This window comes from Salmo salar, chromosome ssa15 (assembly GCF_905237065.1).
Source record: "Salmo salar chromosome ssa15, Ssal_v3.1, whole genome shotgun sequence".
Classification (NCBI taxonomy): Eukaryota; Metazoa; Chordata; class Actinopteri; order Salmoniformes; family Salmonidae; genus Salmo; species Salmo salar.
In genome coordinates, this window is record NC_059456.1 from 109,698,401 (window position 1) to 109,718,339 (window position 19,939).

Genomic DNA, 19,939 nt, shown 5'->3' on the forward strand with positions numbered 1-19,939 from the left:
TACCCCGTTACAGCAGGGCGAAGAGTACCACCTACTGCTCTGTTACCCCGTTACAGCAGGGCGAAGGGTACCACCTACTGCTCTGTTACCCCGTTACAGCAGGGCGAAGGGTACCACCTACTGCTCTGTTACCCCGTTACAGCAGGGGCGAAGAGTACCACCTACTGCTCTGTTACCCCGTTACAGCAGGGCGAAGGGTACCACCTACTGCTCTGTTACCCCGTTACAGCAGGGCGAAGGGTACCACCTACTGCTCTGTTACCCCGTTACAGCAGGGCGAAGGGTACCACCTACTGCTCTGTTACCCCGTTACAGCAGGGCGAAGGGTACCACCTACTGCTCTGTTACCCCGTTACAGCAGGGCGAAGAGTACCACCTACTGCTCTGTTACCCCGTTACAGCAGGGCGAAGGGTACCACCTACTGCTCTGTTACCCCGTTACAGCAGGGCGAAGGGTACCACCTACTGCTCTGTTACCCCGTTACAGCAGGGCGAAGAGTACCACGTACTGCTCTGTTACCCCGTTACAGCAGGGCGAAGGGTACCACCTACTGCTCTGTTACCCCGTTACAGCAGGGCGAAGGGTACCACCTACTGCTCTGTTACCCCGTTACAGCAGGGCGAAGAGTACCACCTACTGCTCTGTTACCCCGTTACAGCAGGGCGAAGAGTACCATGTACTTGGGCAGATTTTTGGGGCAAGTGCAATGTCTTATAACGCTCTTGTTTACAATATCCTGGTGCTCGTGGCAACGCCAAATCACTGAGTCTCAGTTGTATTATTTCATAGTGTATTTATTTATCCATGCTACTGAAGAGGCTCTTTACCTGCAGTGTGTGGGTGAGAGAGAGTGAGTGAGTGAGTGAACCTTAAACTCCACCGGTGGGTAGACTCCTGTCCTTTCTGATGCCCTGTCGTTGGCCTTCTTCTCTGCCCTTTCCTTTTCCCTCTGTCTCTCCCTCTCCCTCTTTCTGTCTCCGTACTGCAACAGAGAGCGCCCTCCTCTTACGCCAGCCTCCATATCCATAGAAATAGAGGACACCTGCTAGAGAGAAGGAGAGAAAGATGGGTAACAGGATATGGCACCTGGTGACTATCCGGGAAAACAAAGACAATACAAACAGGTTCATGTTTGTGCATGAATCCGGTTCACAGACAATACAAACAGGTTCATGTTTGTGCATGAATCCGGTTCACAGACAATACAAACAGGTTCATGTTTGTGCATGAATCCGGTTCACAGACAATACAAACAGGTTCATGTTTGTGCATGAATCCGGTTCACAGACAATACAAACAGGTTCATGTTTGTGCATGAATCCGGTTCACAGACAATACAAACAGGTTCATGTTTGTGCATGAATCCGGTTCACAGACAATACAAACAGGTTTATGTTTGTGCATGAATCCGGTTCACAGACAATACAAACAGGTTCATGTTTGTGCATGAATCCGGTTCACAGACAATACAAACAGGTTCATGTTTGTGCATGAATCCGGTTCACAGACAATACAAACAGGTTCATGTTTGTGCATGAATCCGGTTCACAGACAATACAAACAGGTTTATGTTTGTGCATGAATCCGGTTCACAGACAATACAAACAGGTTCATGTTTGTGCATGAATCCGGTTCACAGACAATACAAACAGGTTCATGTTTGTGCATGAATCCGGTTCACAGACAATACAAACAGGTTTATGTTTGTGCATGAATCCGGTTCACAGACAATACAAACAGGTTCATGTTTGTGCATGAATCCGGTTCACAGACAATACAAACAGGTTTATGTTTGTGCATGAATCCGGTTCACAGACAATACAAACAGGTTTATGTTTGTGCATGAATCCGGTTCACAGACAATACAAACAGGTTTATGTTTGTGCATGAATCCGGTTCACAGACAATACAAACAGGTTTATGTTTGTGCATGAATCCGGTTCACAGACAATACAAACAGGTTCATGTTTGTGCATGAATCCGGTTCACAGACAATACAAACAGGTTCATGTTTGTGCATGAATCCGGTTCACAGACAATACAAACAGGTTCATGTTTGTGCATGAATCCGGTTCACAGACAATACAAACAGGTTTATGTTTGTGCATGAATCCGGTTCACAGACAATACAAACAGGTTCATGTTTGTGCATGAATCCGGTTCACAGACAATACAAACAGGTTTATGTTTGTGCATGAATCCGGTTCACAGACAATACAAACAGGTTTATGTTTGTGCATGAATCCGGTTCACAGACAATACAAACAGGTTCATGTTTGTGCATGAATCCGGTTCACAGACAATACAAACAGGTTCATGTTTGTGCATGAATCCGGTTCACAGACAATACAAACAGGTTCATGTTTGTGCATGAATCCGGTTCACAGACAATACAAACAGGTTTATGTTTGTGCATGAATCCGGTTCACAGACAATACAAACAGGTTCATGTTTGTGCATGAATCCGGTTCACAGACAATACAAACAGGTTTATGTTTGTGCATGAATCCGGTTCACAGACAATACAAACAGGTTTATGTTTGTGCATGAATCCGGTTCACAGACAATACAAACAGGTTCATGTTTGTGCATGAATCCGGTTCACAGACAATACAAACAGGTTCATGTTTGTGCATGAATCCGGTTCACAGACAATACAAACAGGTTCATGTTTGTGCATGAATCCGGTTCACAGACAATACAAACAGGAATATGTTTGTGCATGAATCCGGTTCACAGACAATACAAACAGGTTTATGTTTGTGCATGAATCCGGTTCACAGACAATACAAACAGGTTCATGTTTGTGCATGAATCCGGTTCACAGACAATACAAACAGGTTCATGTTTGTGCATGAATCCGGTTCACAGACAATACAAACAGGTTCATGTTTGTGCATGAATCCGGTTCACAGACAATACAAACAGGAATATGTTTGTGCATGAATCCGGTTCACAGACAATACAAACAGGTTTATGTTTGTGCATGAATCCGGTTCACAGACAATACAAACAGGTTCATGTTTGTGCATGAATCCGGTTCACAGACAATACAAACAGGTTCATGTTTGTGCATGAATCCGGTTCACAGACAATACAAACAGGTTCATGTTTGTGCATGAATCCGGTTCACAGACAATACAAACAGGTTCATGTTTGTGCATAGTCTGCCTTCATCAGAGCCTTCTGAAAAGGGTGGGAGGCACATACATAAAGTGCCAGTGGAAAGTATTCACTTTTTCCACAGGGAGGGGTCTGACAACTTACCGAATGCGCTGTACATACGTATACAAAAGTATGTGGACACCCCTTCAAATGAGTGGATTCAGCTATTTCAGCCACACCCTTTGCTGACAGGTGTATAAAATCGAGCACACAGCCATGCGATCTCCATAGACAAACATTGGCAGTAGAATGGCCTTACTGAAGAGATCAGTGACTTTCAACGTGGCACCGTCATTGGATGCCAGCTTTCCAACAAGTCAGTTCATCAAATCAACTATAAGCGCTGTTATTGTAATGTTGTTCCTAAAAGTTTCCACAACAGCTCATCCACAAAGCGGTAAGGCCTCATTAGCTCACAGAACGGGACAGAACGAGACCACCGGTTTCCAAACTGCCTCTGGAAGCAACGTCAGCACAAGAACTGTTCGTCGGGAGCTTCATGAAATGGGTTTCCATGGCCGAGCAGCCGCACACAAGTCTCAGATCACCATGCGCAATACCAGGCGTCGGCTGGAGTGGTGTAAAGCTCGCTGCCATTGGACTCTGGAGCAGTGGAAACACGTTCTCTGGAGTGATGAATCACGCTTCACCATCTGGCAGTCCGACGTACGAATCTGGGTTTGGCGGATGCAGGAGAACGCTACCTGCCCCAATGAATAGTGCCAACTGTAAAGTTTGGTGGAGGAGGAATAAAGGTCTGGGGCTGTTTTTCATGGTTCAGGCCCCTTAGTTCCAGTGAAGGGAAATCTTAACGCTACAACATACAATGACTTTCTAGACGATTCTGTGCTTCCAACTTCGTGGCAACAGTTTGGGGAAGGCCCTTTCCTGTTTCAGCATGACAATGGCCCCCTGTGCGCAAAGCGAGGTCCATAAGGAAATGGTTTGTCAAGATGGGAGTGGAAGAACTTGACTGGCCTGCACAGAGTCCTGACCTCAACCCCATCGAACACCTTTGGGATGAATTGGAACGCCGACTGCGAGCCAGACCTAATCGCCCAACATCAGTGCCCAACCTCTCTAATGCTCTTGTGGCTGAATGGAAGCAAGTCCCCCGCAGCAATGTACCAACATCTAGTGGAAAGCCTTCCCAGGAGAGTGGAGGCTGTTATAGCAGCAAAGGGGGGACCAACTCCATATTAATGCCTTCCCAGGAGAGTGGAGGCTGTTATAGCAGCAAAGGGGGGACCAACTCCATATTAATGCCTTCCCTGAAGAGTGGAGGCTGTTATAGCAGCAAAGGGGGGACCAACTCCATATTAATGCCTTCCCAGAAGAGTGGAGGCTGTTATAGCAGCAAAGGGGGGACCAACTCCATATTAATGACTTCCCTGAAGAGTGGAGGCTGTTATAGCAGCAAAGGGGGGACCAACTCCATATTAATGACTTCCCTGAAGAGTGGAGGCTGTTATAGCAGCAAAGGGGGACCAACTCCATATTAATGACTTCCCTGAAGAGTGGAGGCTGTTATAGCAGCAAAGGGGGACCAACTCCATATTAATGCCTTCCCAGAAGAGTGGAGGCTGTTATAGCAGCAAAGGGGGGACCAACTCCATATTAATGACTTCCCTGAAGAGTGGAGGCTGTTATAGCAGCAAAGGGGGGACCAACTCCATATTAATGACTTCCCAGAAGAGTGGAGGCTGTTATAGCAGCAAAGGGGGGGGACCAACTCCATATTAATGCCTTCCCAGAAGAGTGGAGGCTGTTATAGCAGCAAAGGGGGGACCAACTCCATATTAATGACTTCCCTGAAGAGTGGAGGCTGTTATAGCAGCAAAGGGGGGACCAACTCCATATTAATGCCTTCCCAGAAGAGTGGAGGCTGTTATAGCAGCAAAGGGGGGACCAACTCCATATTAATGACTTCCCTGAAGAGTGGAGGCTGTTATAGCAGCAAAGGGGGGGACCAACTCCATATTAATGCCTTCCCTGAAGAGTGGAGGCTGTTATAGCAGCAAAGGGGGGACCAACTCCATATTAATGCCTTCCCTGAAGAGTGGAGGCTGTTATAGCAGCAAAGGGGGGACCAACTCCATATTAATGACTTCCCTGAAGAGTGGAGGCTGTTATAGCAGCAAAGGGGGGACCAACTCCATATTAATGCCTTCCCAGAAGAGTGGAGGCTGTTATAGCAGCAAAGGGGGGGACCAACTCCATATTAATGACTTCCCTGAAGAGTGGAGGCTGTTATAGCAGCAAAGGGGGGGACCAACTCCATATTAATGCCTTCCCAGAAGAGTGGAGGCTGTTATAGCAGCAAAGGGGGACCAACTCCATATTAATGCCTTCCCAGAAGAGTGGAGGCTGTTATAGCAGCAAAGGGGGGGACCAACTCCATATTAATGCCTTCCCAGAAGAGTGGAGGCTGTTATAGCAGCAAAGGGGGGGACCAACTCCATATTAATGACTTCCCAGAAGAGTGGAGGCTGTTATAGCAGCAAAGGGGGGGGACCAACTCCATATTAATGCCTTCCCAGAAGAGTGGAGGCTGTTATAGCAGCAAAGGGGGGGGACCAACTCCATATTAATGCCCATGATTTTGGAATGAGATGAATTTTCAAATCCATCAGTGGAGCACCTGATTCCCCTTTAATGTTAAAGCCGGACAGAAGCACGTTTGGGTTTACACACACACACACACACACACACGCACGCACGCACGCACGCACGCACGCACGCACGCACACACACACGGGATGTCGGGTGATCGTGGAGGCCAGGTCTTCTGATGTAGCACGCCATCCCTCTCCTTCTTGGTCAATAGGCCTTACACAGCCTGGAGGTGTGTTTTGGGTCATGACAGTCCCACTAAGCCCAAACCAGATGGGATATCGGTGCAGAATGCTGTGGTAGCCATGCTGGTTAAGTGTGCCTTGAATTCTAAATACATCTCAGACAGTGTCACCAGCAAAGCATCAACATACCTCCTCCTCCATGCTTCACGGTGGGAACCACACATGAAGAGATCCGTTCACCTACTCTGCGTCTCACTAAGACATGGCGGTTGGAACCAAAAATCTAAATATTCATCAGACTCATCAGACCAAAGGACAGATTTCCACCGGTCTAATGTCCATTGCTCATGTTTCTTGGCCCAAGCAAGTCTCTTCTTCTTATTGGTGTCCTTTACTAGTGGTTTCTTTGCAGCAATTCGACCATGAAGGCCTGATTCACACAGTCTCCTCTGAACAGTTGATGTTGAGATGTGTCTGTTACTTGAACTCTGTGAAGCATTTATTTGGGCTGCAATTTCTGAGGCTGGTAACTCTAATGAACTTATCCTCTGCAGCAGAGGTAACTCTGGGTCTTCCATTGCTGTGGCGGTCCTCATGAGAGCCAGTTTCATCATAGCGCTTGATGGTTTTGGTGACTGCACTTGGAGAAACTTTCCAAGTTCTTGACATTTTCCAGATTAAGACATGAAGGTCAGTCAAAGTAATGATGGACTGTTGTTTCTCTTTGCTTATTTGAGCTGTTGTTGCCATAATATGGCTAGTAATGACCATCAGCAGCATCAGAGCTTGGAGAAGCCTAATTCCCGTGACTAAATGTTCACGTGAAATTTGACTGCCATCCTAACTCGTGACCGCCAGTGTGGCGATAATACGATCACCGTAACAGCCCTAGTGCCGCAGCACAAGGTGCACCTGTGTAACGATCATTCCGTTTAATCAGCTTCATGATATGCCACACGTGTCAGGTGGATGAACTCTCTTGACCAAGGAGAAATGCTCACTAACAGGGATATAAACTAATCAACATTAGAGAGAAAAGCTGTTTGTGCATCTGGAACATGTTTAGGATCTTTAATATTTATAATATAGCCTTCCCTGTAGCTCAGTTGGTAGAGCATGGTGTTTGCAACGCCAGGGTTGTGGGTTCGATTCCCACGGGGGGCCAGCACAGGAAAAAAAAATTTATGAAATTGTATGAAATGTATACATTCACTACTGTAAGTCGCTCTGGATAAGAGCGTCTGCTAAATGACTAAAATGTCAATGTAAATGTAAATATTTCAACTCATGAAACATGGAACCAACACTTCACATGTTGTGTTTATGTTGTATTTCAGTAGAAATCAAAATGTGACTTGAGGACAACAATGTTGTTTGTTTCTAAAATTAGGGCTGTTTTTATAAACAAGTTAAATCAGCTTTGTTTCCCCCCCCACCACGATACTAAGGAGTATGGCGATACTGGTATAGTCCCAACGCTAACACGCACGTAAACACACTTACCCTTGAGGGTCTCACTGCAGTGTAGACGGCAGTGTAGGGGACAGACTGGCTCTTCATAATGCTCATCACCTGTCCAATCACCTCATCTACACACACAAAGTTAGTATTCAGCAATCTGTATCATGCTGTTATAAGGAACACAGTGAATGCAGGTGATGTTTGTCCCAGCAGAGCCACCGTACAGTAGAACTATAGACCAATATAGAACACTCACCATTCCCGCTGAGAACCTCCTTAACGGACATCAGATCGGCCCTGTTAGAAACCACACCCACAATCAGATAGACCACACCCATGTAAAGACAAACCACCCCCACAACCAGACAGACCACACCCATGTAAAGACAAACCACACCCCACAACCAGACAGACCACACCCATGTAAAGACAAACCACACCCACAACCAGATAGACCACACCCACATGCAGATAGACCACACCCATGTAAAGACAAACCACACCCACAACCAGACAGACCACACCCATATTTAAAAAAAAAAAAAAAAAAAAAAAAACATTTCCCCTTTATTCATTTATCATGGCCGCCATTCCAAACTACAACCGTCAGGGAGGATCTAACATCCCCAAAACATCATGGCATTGGGCTCCCATTGATTTAGTTGTGTTTGAGTCACTCAGCACAAAGCCATAACTAAATGGCCTTAATGTGTAGAATATTTGCTTTAACCCTTTACACTAGTGAGAATTAGCCTATATGGATAGGGCTACATTGAAATATATAAATGATATGCATAACAACGGTAGCAACAGAAAGGGAACAGTTTGGAGAAAATGGGGAAATGATTAGACTCAATTTGAGGACAACAGTTCACCTAACAAGACTGAATCCTTACACTGCTGATTTTATGTTCATTTGACATTTACTGTACTATACATTCAGTAATATGATAACATAAGAATATTCCTGGAAAATGTTGGGTAACTGCATGAAAAAAAACCAAAAAAACACAGGTTTGAGGGGCCACACCCCGTCTCCAAAGTGTGAACACATCCCAAGTCATTTCAATGCATTTTTATAACTCGAGTTCAACAATAAGGTGTTTTTAGCTGTCCTAGCTGTGCCGTTGAGGAGCTAGAGCAAAAACACACGAGCTGTTTTGAACAACTCCGCATCCCCACCATCACACAGTTACTGTTGTGGCTGACGCAATCCAAAAACAGCCCATTATAAAACCTGGGTCAGGTGATCATCAGAAAGCTGGTTCTATTGCCAATAGAAACGCTCCCCATTCAGCGAGACAAGGAGCTGAGGGTGGACTACAGGAAACGCCCCCCATTCAGCAAGACAAGGAGCTGAGGGTGGACTACAGGAAACTCCCCCCATTCAGCAAGACAAGGAGCTGAGGGTGGACTACAGGAAACGCCCCCCATTCACATCAAGAGGAGCTGTAGTGGACTGGGGTCAAGAGCATGTCCACATCACTAAGGTCCACAGACACCAACACACCTTTCTATCGTACTTTCACACTTGGACAAATGGAACACCTACATAAGAATGCTGCTCATCAAGAAGCTAAGGACCCTGGGACTGAGCACCTCCCTCTGCAACTGGATCCTGGACTTCCTGACGGGCCGCCCCCAGGTGGTAAGGGTAGGTAACAACACATCTGCCACGCTGATCATCAAGACGGGAGACCCTCAGGGGTGCGTGCTTTGTCCCCTCCTGTATTCCCTGATCACCCACGACTACATGACCGTGTACAACTATCTCCATCCTTAAGTTTGCAGACACGAAGGTGGTAGGCCTGATAAACGACAGGACAGCCTACAGGGAGGTCAGGGGACTGGCTGTGTGGCGCCAGGACAACAACTTCTTCCTCAATGAATTTAATCATGGACTACAGGAAACGGAAGGCTGAGCACGCCCCCATTCACATCGACAGGGCTGAAGTGGAGCCGGTCGAGAGCTTAAAGTTTGTTGGTGTCCACATCACCAACAATCTATCGTGGTCCAAACACACCAAGACAGCAGTGAAGAGGGCATGACAATGCCAAAACCCTCAGGAGGTTGAAAATATTTGGCATGGGTCCTCAGAACCTCAAAAAGTTCTACAGCTGCACCATCGAGAGCATCCTGACTGGTTGCATCACTGCCTGGTATGGCAACTACTCGGCCTCCGACCGCAAGGCACTACAGAGGGTAGTGCGTACAGCCCAGTACATCACAGGGGCCAAGCTTCCTGCCATCCAGGACCTCTACACCAGGCGGTGTCAGAGGAAGGCCCTAAAAATTGTCAATGACAACAGCCACCCTAGTCATATAGTGTTCTCTCTACTACCGCATGACAAGAGGTACCGGAGCGCCAAGTCTAGGTCCAAGAGGCTTCTAAACAGCTTCTACCCCCAAGACACAAGACTCCTGAAACTCTAGTCAAATGGCTACCCAGACTATTCGCATTGACTCTGTACCGGGACCCCCTTTTATATATAGATTGTTATTTTTTACTGCTCCTCTTTAATTACTTGTTACTTTTATCTCATTCGTTTTTTTTTAAACTGCAGTCGGTTAGTGGATCGTAAGTAAGCATTTCACTGTGAGGTCTACTACACCTGTTGTATTCAGCATTTCACTGTGAGGTCTACTACACCTGTTGTATTCAGCATTTCACTGTGAGGTCTACTACACCTGTTGTATTCAGCATTTCACTGTGAGGTCTACTACACCTGTTGTATTCAGCATTTCAATGTGAGGTCTACTACACCTGTTGTATTCAGCATTTCACTGTGAGGTCTACTACACCTGTTGTATTCAGCATTTCACTGTGAGGTCTACTACACCCGTTGTATTCAGCATTTCACTGTGAGGTCTACTACACCTGTTGTATTCAGCATTTCACTGTGAGGTCTACTACACCTGTTGTATTCAGCATTTCACTGTGAGGTCTACTACACCTGTTGTATTCAGCATTTCACTGTGAGGTCTACACCTGTTGTATTCAGCATTTCACTGTGAGGTCTACTACACCTGTTGTATTCAGCATTTCACTGTGAGGTCTACTACACCTGTTGTATTCAGCATTTCACTGTGAGGTCTACTACACCTGTTGTATTCAGCATTTCACTGTAAGGTCTACTACACCTGTTGTATTCAGCATGTCACTGTGAGGTCTACTACACCTGTTGTATTCAGCATTTCACTGTGAGGTCTACTACACCTGTTGTATTCAGCATTTCACTGTAAGGTCTACTTCACTGGGATTCTCTGCCTCTACCCCTTTTACAGGGGCTGAGTCATTGGCTTACTGGTGTTCTTCCATGCCGTCCATGGGAGGGGTGCGTCACTTGAGTGGGTTGAGTCACTGACGTGGTCTTCCTGTCTGGGTTGGCGCCCCCCTCGGATTCGTGCCGTGCGGGAGATCTTTGTGGGCTATACTCGGCCTTGTCTCAGGGTAGTAAGTTGGTGGTTGGAGATATCCCTCTAGTGGTGTGGGGGCTGTGCTTTGGCAAAGTGGGTGGGGTTATATCCTGCCTGGTTGGCCCTGTCCGGGGGTATCATCGGATGGGGCCACAGTGTCTTCTGATCCCTCCTGTCTCAGCCTCCAGTATTAATGCTGCAGTAGTTTATGTGTCGGGGGGCTCGGGTCAGTCTGTTATATCTGGAGTATTTCTTCTGTCTTATCCGGTGTCCTGTGTGAATTTAAGTATGCTCTCTCAAATTCTCTCTTTCCCTCTCTCGCTCAGGACTACCTGGCATGATGACTCCTTACTGTCCCCAGTTCACCTGGTGGTGCTGCTGCTCCAGTTTCAACAGTCACCACCACCACTACTATAACCAGTCACCACCACTATAACTAACCAGACACCACCACCACTACTATAACCAGTCACCACCACCACTACTATAACTAACCAGACACCACCACCACTACTATAACCAGTCACCACCACCACTACTATAACTAACCAGACACCACCACCACTACTATAACCAGTCACCACCACCACTACTATAACTAACCAGACACCACCACCACTACTATAACCAGTCACCACCACTACTACTATAACTAACCAGACACCACCATCACTACTATAACTATAACCAGTCACCACCACTACTATAACCAGTCACCACCACCACTACTATAACTAACCAGTCACCACCACCACTACTACTATAACCAGTCACCACCACCACTACTATAACTAACCAGACACCACCACCACTACTATAACCCAGTCACCACCACCACTACTATAACTAACCAGTCACCACCACCACTACTATAACTAACCAGTCACCACCACCACTACTATAACCCAGTCACCACCACTACTACTATAACTAACCAGACACCACCATCACTACTATAACTATAACCAGTCACCACCACCACCACTACTATAACTAACCAGACACCACCATCACTACTATAACCAGTCACCACCACCACTACTATAACCAGTCACCACCACCACTACTATAACTAACCAGACACCACCACCACTACTACTATAACTAACCAGTCACCACCACCACTACTATAACTAACCAGTCACCACCATCACTACTATAACTACAACCAGTCACCACCACCACTACTATAACCAGTCACCACCACCACTACTATAACTAACCAGTCACCACCACCACTACTATAACTAACCAGACACCACCATCACTACTATAACCAGTCACCACCACCACTACTATAACTAACCAGACACCACCAACACTACTACTATAACTAACCAGACACCACCACCACTACTATAACTATAACCAGTCACCACCACCACTACTATAACCAGTCACCACCACCACTACTATAACTAACCAGACACCACCACCACTACTATAACTAACCAGACACCACCAACACTACTACTATAACTAACCAGACACCACCATCACTACTATAACTACAACCAGTCACCACCACCACTACTATAACCAGACACCACCAACACTACTACTATAACTAACCAGACACCACCATCACTACTATAACTATAACCAGTCACCACCACCACTACTATAACTAACCAAACACCACCACCACTACTATAACTAACCAGACACCACCACCACTACTATAACCCAGTCACCACCACTACTACTATAACCAGTCACCACCACTACTACTATAACTAACCAGACACCACCATCACTACTATAACTATAACCAGTCACCACCACCACTACTATAACCAGTCACCACCACCACTACTATAACTAACCAGACACCACCATCACTACTATAACCAGTCACCACCACCACTACTATAACTAACCAGACACCACCAACACTACTACTATAACTAACCAGACACCACCACCACTACTATAACCAGTCACCACCACCACTACTATAACCAGTCACCACCACCACTACTATAACTAACCAGACACCACCACCACTACTATAACTAACCAGACACCACCAACACTACTACTATAACTAACCAGACACCACCATCACTACTATAACCAGTCACCACCACCACTACTATAACTAACCAGACACCACCAACACTACTACTATAACTAACCAGACACCACCACCACTACTATAACTATAACCAGTCACCACCACCACTACTATAACTAACCAGACACCACCATCACTACTATAACTATAACCAGTCACCACCACCACTACTATAACTAACCAGTCACCACCATCACTACTATAACTATAACCAGTCACCACCATCACCACTACTATAACTAACCAGTCACCACCATCACCACTACTATAACTAACCAGACACCACCAACACTACTACTATAACTAACCAGACACCACCACCACTACTATAACCAGTCACCACCACCACTACTATAACTAACCAGACACCACCACCACTACTATAACCAGTCACCACCACTACTACTATAACCAGTCACCACCACCACTACTATAACTAACCAGACACCACCACCACTACTATAACTAACCAGACACCACCACCACTACTATAACCAGTCACCACCACCACTACTATAACCAGTCACCACCACCACTACTATAACCAGTCACCACCACCACTACTATAACCAGTCACCACCACCACTACTATAACCAGTCACCACTACTATAACCAGTCACCACTACTATAACCAGTCACCACTACTACTATAACTAACCAGACACCACCACCACTACTATAACTAACCAGACACCACCACCACTACTATAACCAGTCACCACCACCACTACTATAACTAACCAGACACCACCACTACTATAACTAACCAGACACCACCACTACTATAACCAGTCACCACCACTACTATAACTAACCAGACACCACCACCACTACTATAACCAGTCACCACCACTACTACTATAACTAACCAGACACCACCACCACTACTATAACCAGTCACCACCACTACTATAACCAGTCACCACCACTACTACTATAACTAACCAGACACCACCACCACTACTATAACCAGTCACCACCACTATAACTTAATTAACCATTAAAACAAGCACACCACATTTTCTTCAGGAAATGTACTTCTCTAGTTATTTTGATATTATTGATCTTTCTTCCTCTGCATTGTTGGGAAGGGACAGCTGGGGTATAGGGGGCAGTATTTTCACTTTTGGATGAAAAGCGTGCCCAGAGTAAACGGCCTAATACTCGGGCCCAGAGTCAAATATTTGCATATGTCTGTGAGTATAACAGAACTCATATGGCAGGCAAAAACCTGAGAAAATCCAACCCGGGAAATGGAAATCTGATGCCTGTAGTCTTTTCAAGTCATTGCCTTTCTAACACACAGTGACTTAGGGTTAATTTTGCACTTCCTAAGGCTTCCACTAGATGTCAACAGACTTCAGAACCTTGTTTCAGCCTTTTGCAGTGAACAGAGAGAGAACAAGAAGGCTGGGAAGTTGGTGACTCAGAAAATCACGAGTTCATTGTGCGCGTTCACGTGAGGAGGTAGCTGTGTTCCAAAACGTTTTTCAAGACAGTGCAATCGTCCGGTTGGAATATTATTGAAGTTTGAAGTTAAAAAGACCCTAAAGATTGATGCTATACAACGTTTGACATGTTTGAACGAACGTAAATATAACTTTTTTTGACTTTTCGTCGTGACATTTTCTGGGCGCTTCCTACATTTTGAGTAGCTTACTGAACACGCAAACAACATGGAGATATTTGGACATTCATTATGAACTTTATCGAACAAAACATTTATTGTGGACCTGGGATTCCTGGAAGTGCCTTCTGATGAAGATTTTTAAAAGGTAAGTGAATATTTCTAATGCTATTTATGATTTTAGATGACTCCAATGTAAAATGTTTTTTTTGGATATAAATATGAACTTGATAGAACAAAAAAATGCATGTATTGTCTAACATAATGTCCTAGGAGTGTCATCTGATGAAGATTGTCAAAGGTTAGTGCATCATTTTAGCTGCTTTTCTGCTTTTGGTGACACCTGTCCTTGCATTGAAAATGGCTGTGTGTAATTATTTGTCTATGCACTGTCCTAACATAATCTAACTTTATGCTTTCGCCGTAAAGCCTTTTTGAAAATCGGACAATGTGGTTGGATTAAGGAGATGTTTATCTTTAAAATGGTGTAAAATAGTTCTATGTTTGAGAAATATGAATTATGACATTGTTGTTTTTTGAATTTGGCGCTCTGATTTTTCACTGGCTGTTGAATAGTGTGTACCGTGGGTGGGACGGTAGCGTCCCACGTAGCCCAGAGAAGTTAATCTACACCTGTTGTTTACCAAGCATTTCACTGTTAATCTACACCTGTTGTTTACCAAGCATTTCACTGTTAATCTACACCTGTTGTTTACCAAGCATTTACCTGTTAGTCTAGACCTGTTGTTTACCAAGCATTTACCTGTTAGTCTAGACCTGTTGTTTACCAAGCACTTCACTGTTAATCTAGACCCGTTTTCTCTCGATACATTGTTAGTCTAGACCTGTTGCTTTCATGTTGTTTATGAAGCATGTGACAAAATGTGATTTGATTCAGGTGTGATTTGATTCAGGTGTGATTCAGGTGTGAGCTCTGCGGCAAATCCACTAAACAAAAATGTTTGAAAGGAAAACGTAGTATCTGTTGTATTTGTGGCCAAAGAATAAATTGAAGATAAGACATCAAAAACCACACCTCAGAGGATGTAATACTCCTCAGGAGGATTTAACCTGTTTCACTTTAACTTAATTGCCCACTCATATTATACATAATTACAGGTTATATTTCACTTGGCAATTACTTTAAAACATCAAAATACTGTCTTTGCCACCGCTGCTGAAAATAAATACTAGGGGAAACACTGTAAACCATGAAACAGAACCAGAGAGATAAACAGAACCAGACAGAACCAGAGGGATAAACAGAACCAGAGGGATAAACAGAACCAGACAGAACCAGAGGGATAAACAGAACCAGACAGAACCAGAGGGATAAACAGAACCAGACAGAACCAGAGGGATAAACAGAACCAGAAAGATAAACAGAACCAGAGGGATAAACAGAACCAGAGAGATAAACAGAACCAGAGGGATAAACAGAACCAGAAAGATAAACAGAACCAGAGGGATAAACAGAACCAGAGAGATAAACAGAACCAGAGAGATAAACAGAACCAGAGGGATAAACAGAACCAGAGAGATAAACAGAACCAGAGAGATAAACAGAACCAGAGAGATAAACAGAACCAGAGGGATAAACAGAACCAGAAAGATAAACAGAACCAGAGAGATAAACAGAACCAGAGGGATAAACAGAACCAGAGAGATAAACAGAACCAGAGGGATAAACAGAACCAGACAGAACCAGAGGGATAAACAGAACCAGACAGAACCAGAGGGATAAACAGAACCAGAGGGATAAACAGAACCAGACAGAACCAGAGGGATAAACAGAACCAGACAGAACCAGAGGGATAAACAGAACCAGACAGAACCAGAGGGATAAACAGAACCAGAAAGATAAACAGAACCAGAGGGATAAACAGAACCAGACAGAACCAGAGGGATAAACAGAACCAGACAGAACCAGAGAGATAAACAGAACCAGAGGGATAAACAGAACCAGAGGGATAAACAGAACCAGACAGAACCAGAGGGATAAACAGAACCAGAGAGATAAACAGAACCAAACAGAACCAGAAAGATAAACAGAACCAGAGGGATAAACAGAACCAGAGGGATAAACAGAACCAGAGAGATAAACAGAACCAGACAGAACCAGAGGGATAAACAGAACCAGAGGGATAAACAGAACCAGAGGGACAAACAGAACCAGAGAGATAAACAGAACCAGAGAGATAAACAGAACCAGAGAGATAAACAGAACCAGAGGGATAAACAGAACCAGAGGGATAAACAGAACCAGAGAGATAAACAGAACCAGAGAGATAAACAGAACCAGACAGAACCAGAGGGATAAACAGAACCAGAGAGATAAACAGAACCAGAGAGATAAACAGAACCAGAGGGATAAACAGAACCAGACAGAACCAGAGGGATAAACAGAACCAGAGGGATAAACAGAACCAGACAGAACCAGAGGGATAAACAGAACCAGAGGGACAAACAGAACCAGAGGGACAAACAGAACCAGAGGGATAAACAGAACCAGAGGGACAAACAGAACCAGACAGAACCAGAGGGATAAACAGAACCAGAGGGATAAACAGAACCAGAGGGATAAACAGAACCAGAGGGACAAACAGAACCAGAGAGATAAACAGAACCAGAGAGATAAACAGAACCAGAGAGATAAACAGAACCAGAGGGATAAACAGAACCAGAGGGATAAACAGAACCAGAGAGATAAACAGAACCAGAGAGATAAACAGAACCAGACAGAACCAGAGGGATAAACAGAACCAGAGAGATAAACAGAACCAGAGAGATAAACAGAACCAGAGAGATAAACAGAACCAGACAGAACCAGAGGGACAAACAGAACCAGAGGGATAAACAGAACCAGACAGAACCAGAGGGATAAACAGAACCAGAGGGACAAACAGAACCAGAGGGACAAACAGAACCAGAGGGATAAACAGAACCAGAGGGACAAACAGAACCAGAGAGAACCAGAGGGATAAACAGAACCAAAGAGATAAACAGAACCAGAGGGATAAACAGAACCAGAGAGATAAACAGAACCAAACAGAACCAGAGAGATAAACAGAACCAGACAGAACCAGAGGGACAAACAGAACCAGAGGGATAAACAGAACCAGACAGAACCAGAGGGATAAACAGAACCAAACAGAACCAGAGGGATAAACAGAACCAGAGGGATAAACAGAACCAGAGAGATAAACAGAACCAGAGAGATAAACAGAACCAAACAGAACCAGAGGGATAAACAGAACCAGAGGGATAAACAGAACCAGAGAGATAAACAGAACCAGAGAGATAAACAGAACCAGAGGGATAAACAGAACCAGAGAGATAAACAGAACCAAACAGAACCAGAGGGATAAACAGAACCAGAGAGATAAACAGAACCAGAGGGATAAACAGAACCAGAGGGACAAACAGAACCAGAGGGACAAACAGAACCAGAGGGACAAACAGAACCAGACAGAACCAGAGGGATAAACAGAACCAAACAGAACCAGAGGGACAAACAGAACCGTACCCGGTGCTGTAGGGTAGTCTGAAGACCAGCAGGGCGGGTGTAGAAGCATTGAGTCGTAGCTGGCTGAGCATCTCTGGGTCCAAGTAGAGAGGAGAGGTGTCTAATTGGTCCTGGAGTTGACCAATCACAGCATTGGATGCTGGCCAGGCCACGGTAGGCAGGACCAATGAGGAAGGGCTGGAGAGGAGCGCCCCCTCTAGGTTAGGGAAGGCACTGTCCTGCTTGTTGCCAAACGCCCCTCCGTACATGGTGAAGTCCTCAATACTCATCTAGAGGGAGGAGACAGTGAGACAACTAACATACGGGTTACTAAGGTAGGTGTGAGTGGTATACGGGTTACTAAGGTAGGTGTGAGTGGTATACGGGTTACTGAGGTAGGTTTGAGTGGTATACGGGTTACTGAGGTAGGTTTGAGTGGTATACGGGTTACTGAGGTAGGTTTGAGTGGTATACGGGTTACTGAGGTAGGTTTGGGTGGTGCGTGGTATACGGGTTACTGAGGTAGGTTTGGGTGGTGCGTGGTATACGGGTTACTGAGGTAGGTTTGAGTGGGGGTATACGGGTTACTAAGGTAGGTTTGGGTGGTGCCTGGTATACGGGTTACTAAGGTAGGTTTGAGTGGTGAGTGGTATACGGGTTACTAAGGTAGGTTTGGGTGGTGCCTGGTATACGGGTTACTAAGGTAGGTTTGGGTGGTGAGTGGTATACGGGTTACTAAGGTAGATTTGGGTGGTATACGGGTCACTAAGGTAGATTTGAGTGGTATACGGGTTACTAAGGTAGATTTGAGTGGTATACGGGTTACTAAGGTAGGTTTGAGTGGTGCCTGGTATACGGGTTACTAAGGTAGGTTTGTGGTGCGTGGTATACGGGTTACTAAGGTAGGTTTGAGTGGTGCCTGGTATACGGGTTACTAAGGTAGGTTTGGGTGGTGCGTGGTATACGGGTTACTAAGGTAGGTTTGAGTGGTATACGGGTTACTAAGGTAGGTTTGATTGGTATACGGGTTACTAAGGTAGGTTTGAGTGGTATACGGGTTACTAAGGTAGGTTTGAGTGGTGAGTGGTATACGGGTTACTAAGGTAGGTTTGGGTGGTATGTGGTATACGGGTTACTAAGGTAGGTTTGAGTGGTATACGGGTTACTAAGGTAGGTTTGAGTGGTATACGGGTTACTGAGGTAGGTTTGAGTGGTATACGGGTTACTAAGGTAGGTTTGAGTGGTATACGGGTTACTGAGGTAGGTTTGGGTGGTATACGGGTTACTAAGGTAGGTTTGGGTGGTATACGGGTTACTAAAGGTAGGTTTGAGTGGTATACGGGTTACTAAAGGTAGGTTTGAGTGGTATACGGGTTACTAAGGTAGGTTTGTGTGGTATACGGGTTACTGAGGTAGGTGTGTATCACCTTGTCCTGCAGGAAGAGCAGGACGTTGCGTGGGGACGACCCCAGGGCGGTCTCCAGGTATGAGTTCAGCTGAAGCATGGAGGAGGAGGTGTGATGGTGTGTGTGTGTATTACCTTGTCCTGCAGGAAGAGCAGGACGTTGCGTGGGGATGACCCCAGGGCGGTCTCCAGGTATGAGTTCAGCTGAGTGACACCCACTATGTGACCAGCAGCGGGAACAGCCTGAGACAGCAGACCAGACCTGACGTCGTTCAGGAGGGACCAAACGTTACCAAACAGAGTGCAACAGGGACTTCAACTGAAAACACTAAGAGGACATGTCTTGACCAGCAAACCAATGCTGAATTTCCAAATAGAATACAACTTTGTCAAATTGGTTAGAATGGAAACTTGGCTTCTGCCTCCAACACTCCCAGATACACAATTGGTTACAGTAAAAAGCAGCCCTATTGGTTTGGGT

At 45.3% G+C, this 19,939-nt stretch overlaps 1 protein-coding gene across 3 annotated transcripts in view; it reads right to left on the bottom strand.

Moving 5' to 3' along the window:
* LOC106572983 (V-type proton ATPase subunit S1) overlaps positions 1–19,939 on the bottom strand; it is a 38,559-nt gene that overhangs the window by 4,204 nt on the left and 14,416 nt on the right. Inside the window, exons 2-6 of one of the 3 annotated variants that reach the window (XM_045696583.1) lie at positions 19,594–19,720; positions 18,075–18,343; positions 7,682–7,722; positions 7,468–7,553; positions 870–1,046 (exon numbers count right to left, since the gene is read on the bottom strand). In XM_045696583.1, coding sequence (XP_045552539.1) covers positions 870–1,046; positions 7,468–7,553; positions 7,682–7,722; positions 18,075–18,343; positions 19,594–19,720 — 700 coding nt within the window. The other 2 variants (XM_045696584.1, XM_045696585.1) reach the window with 2 other exon arrangements.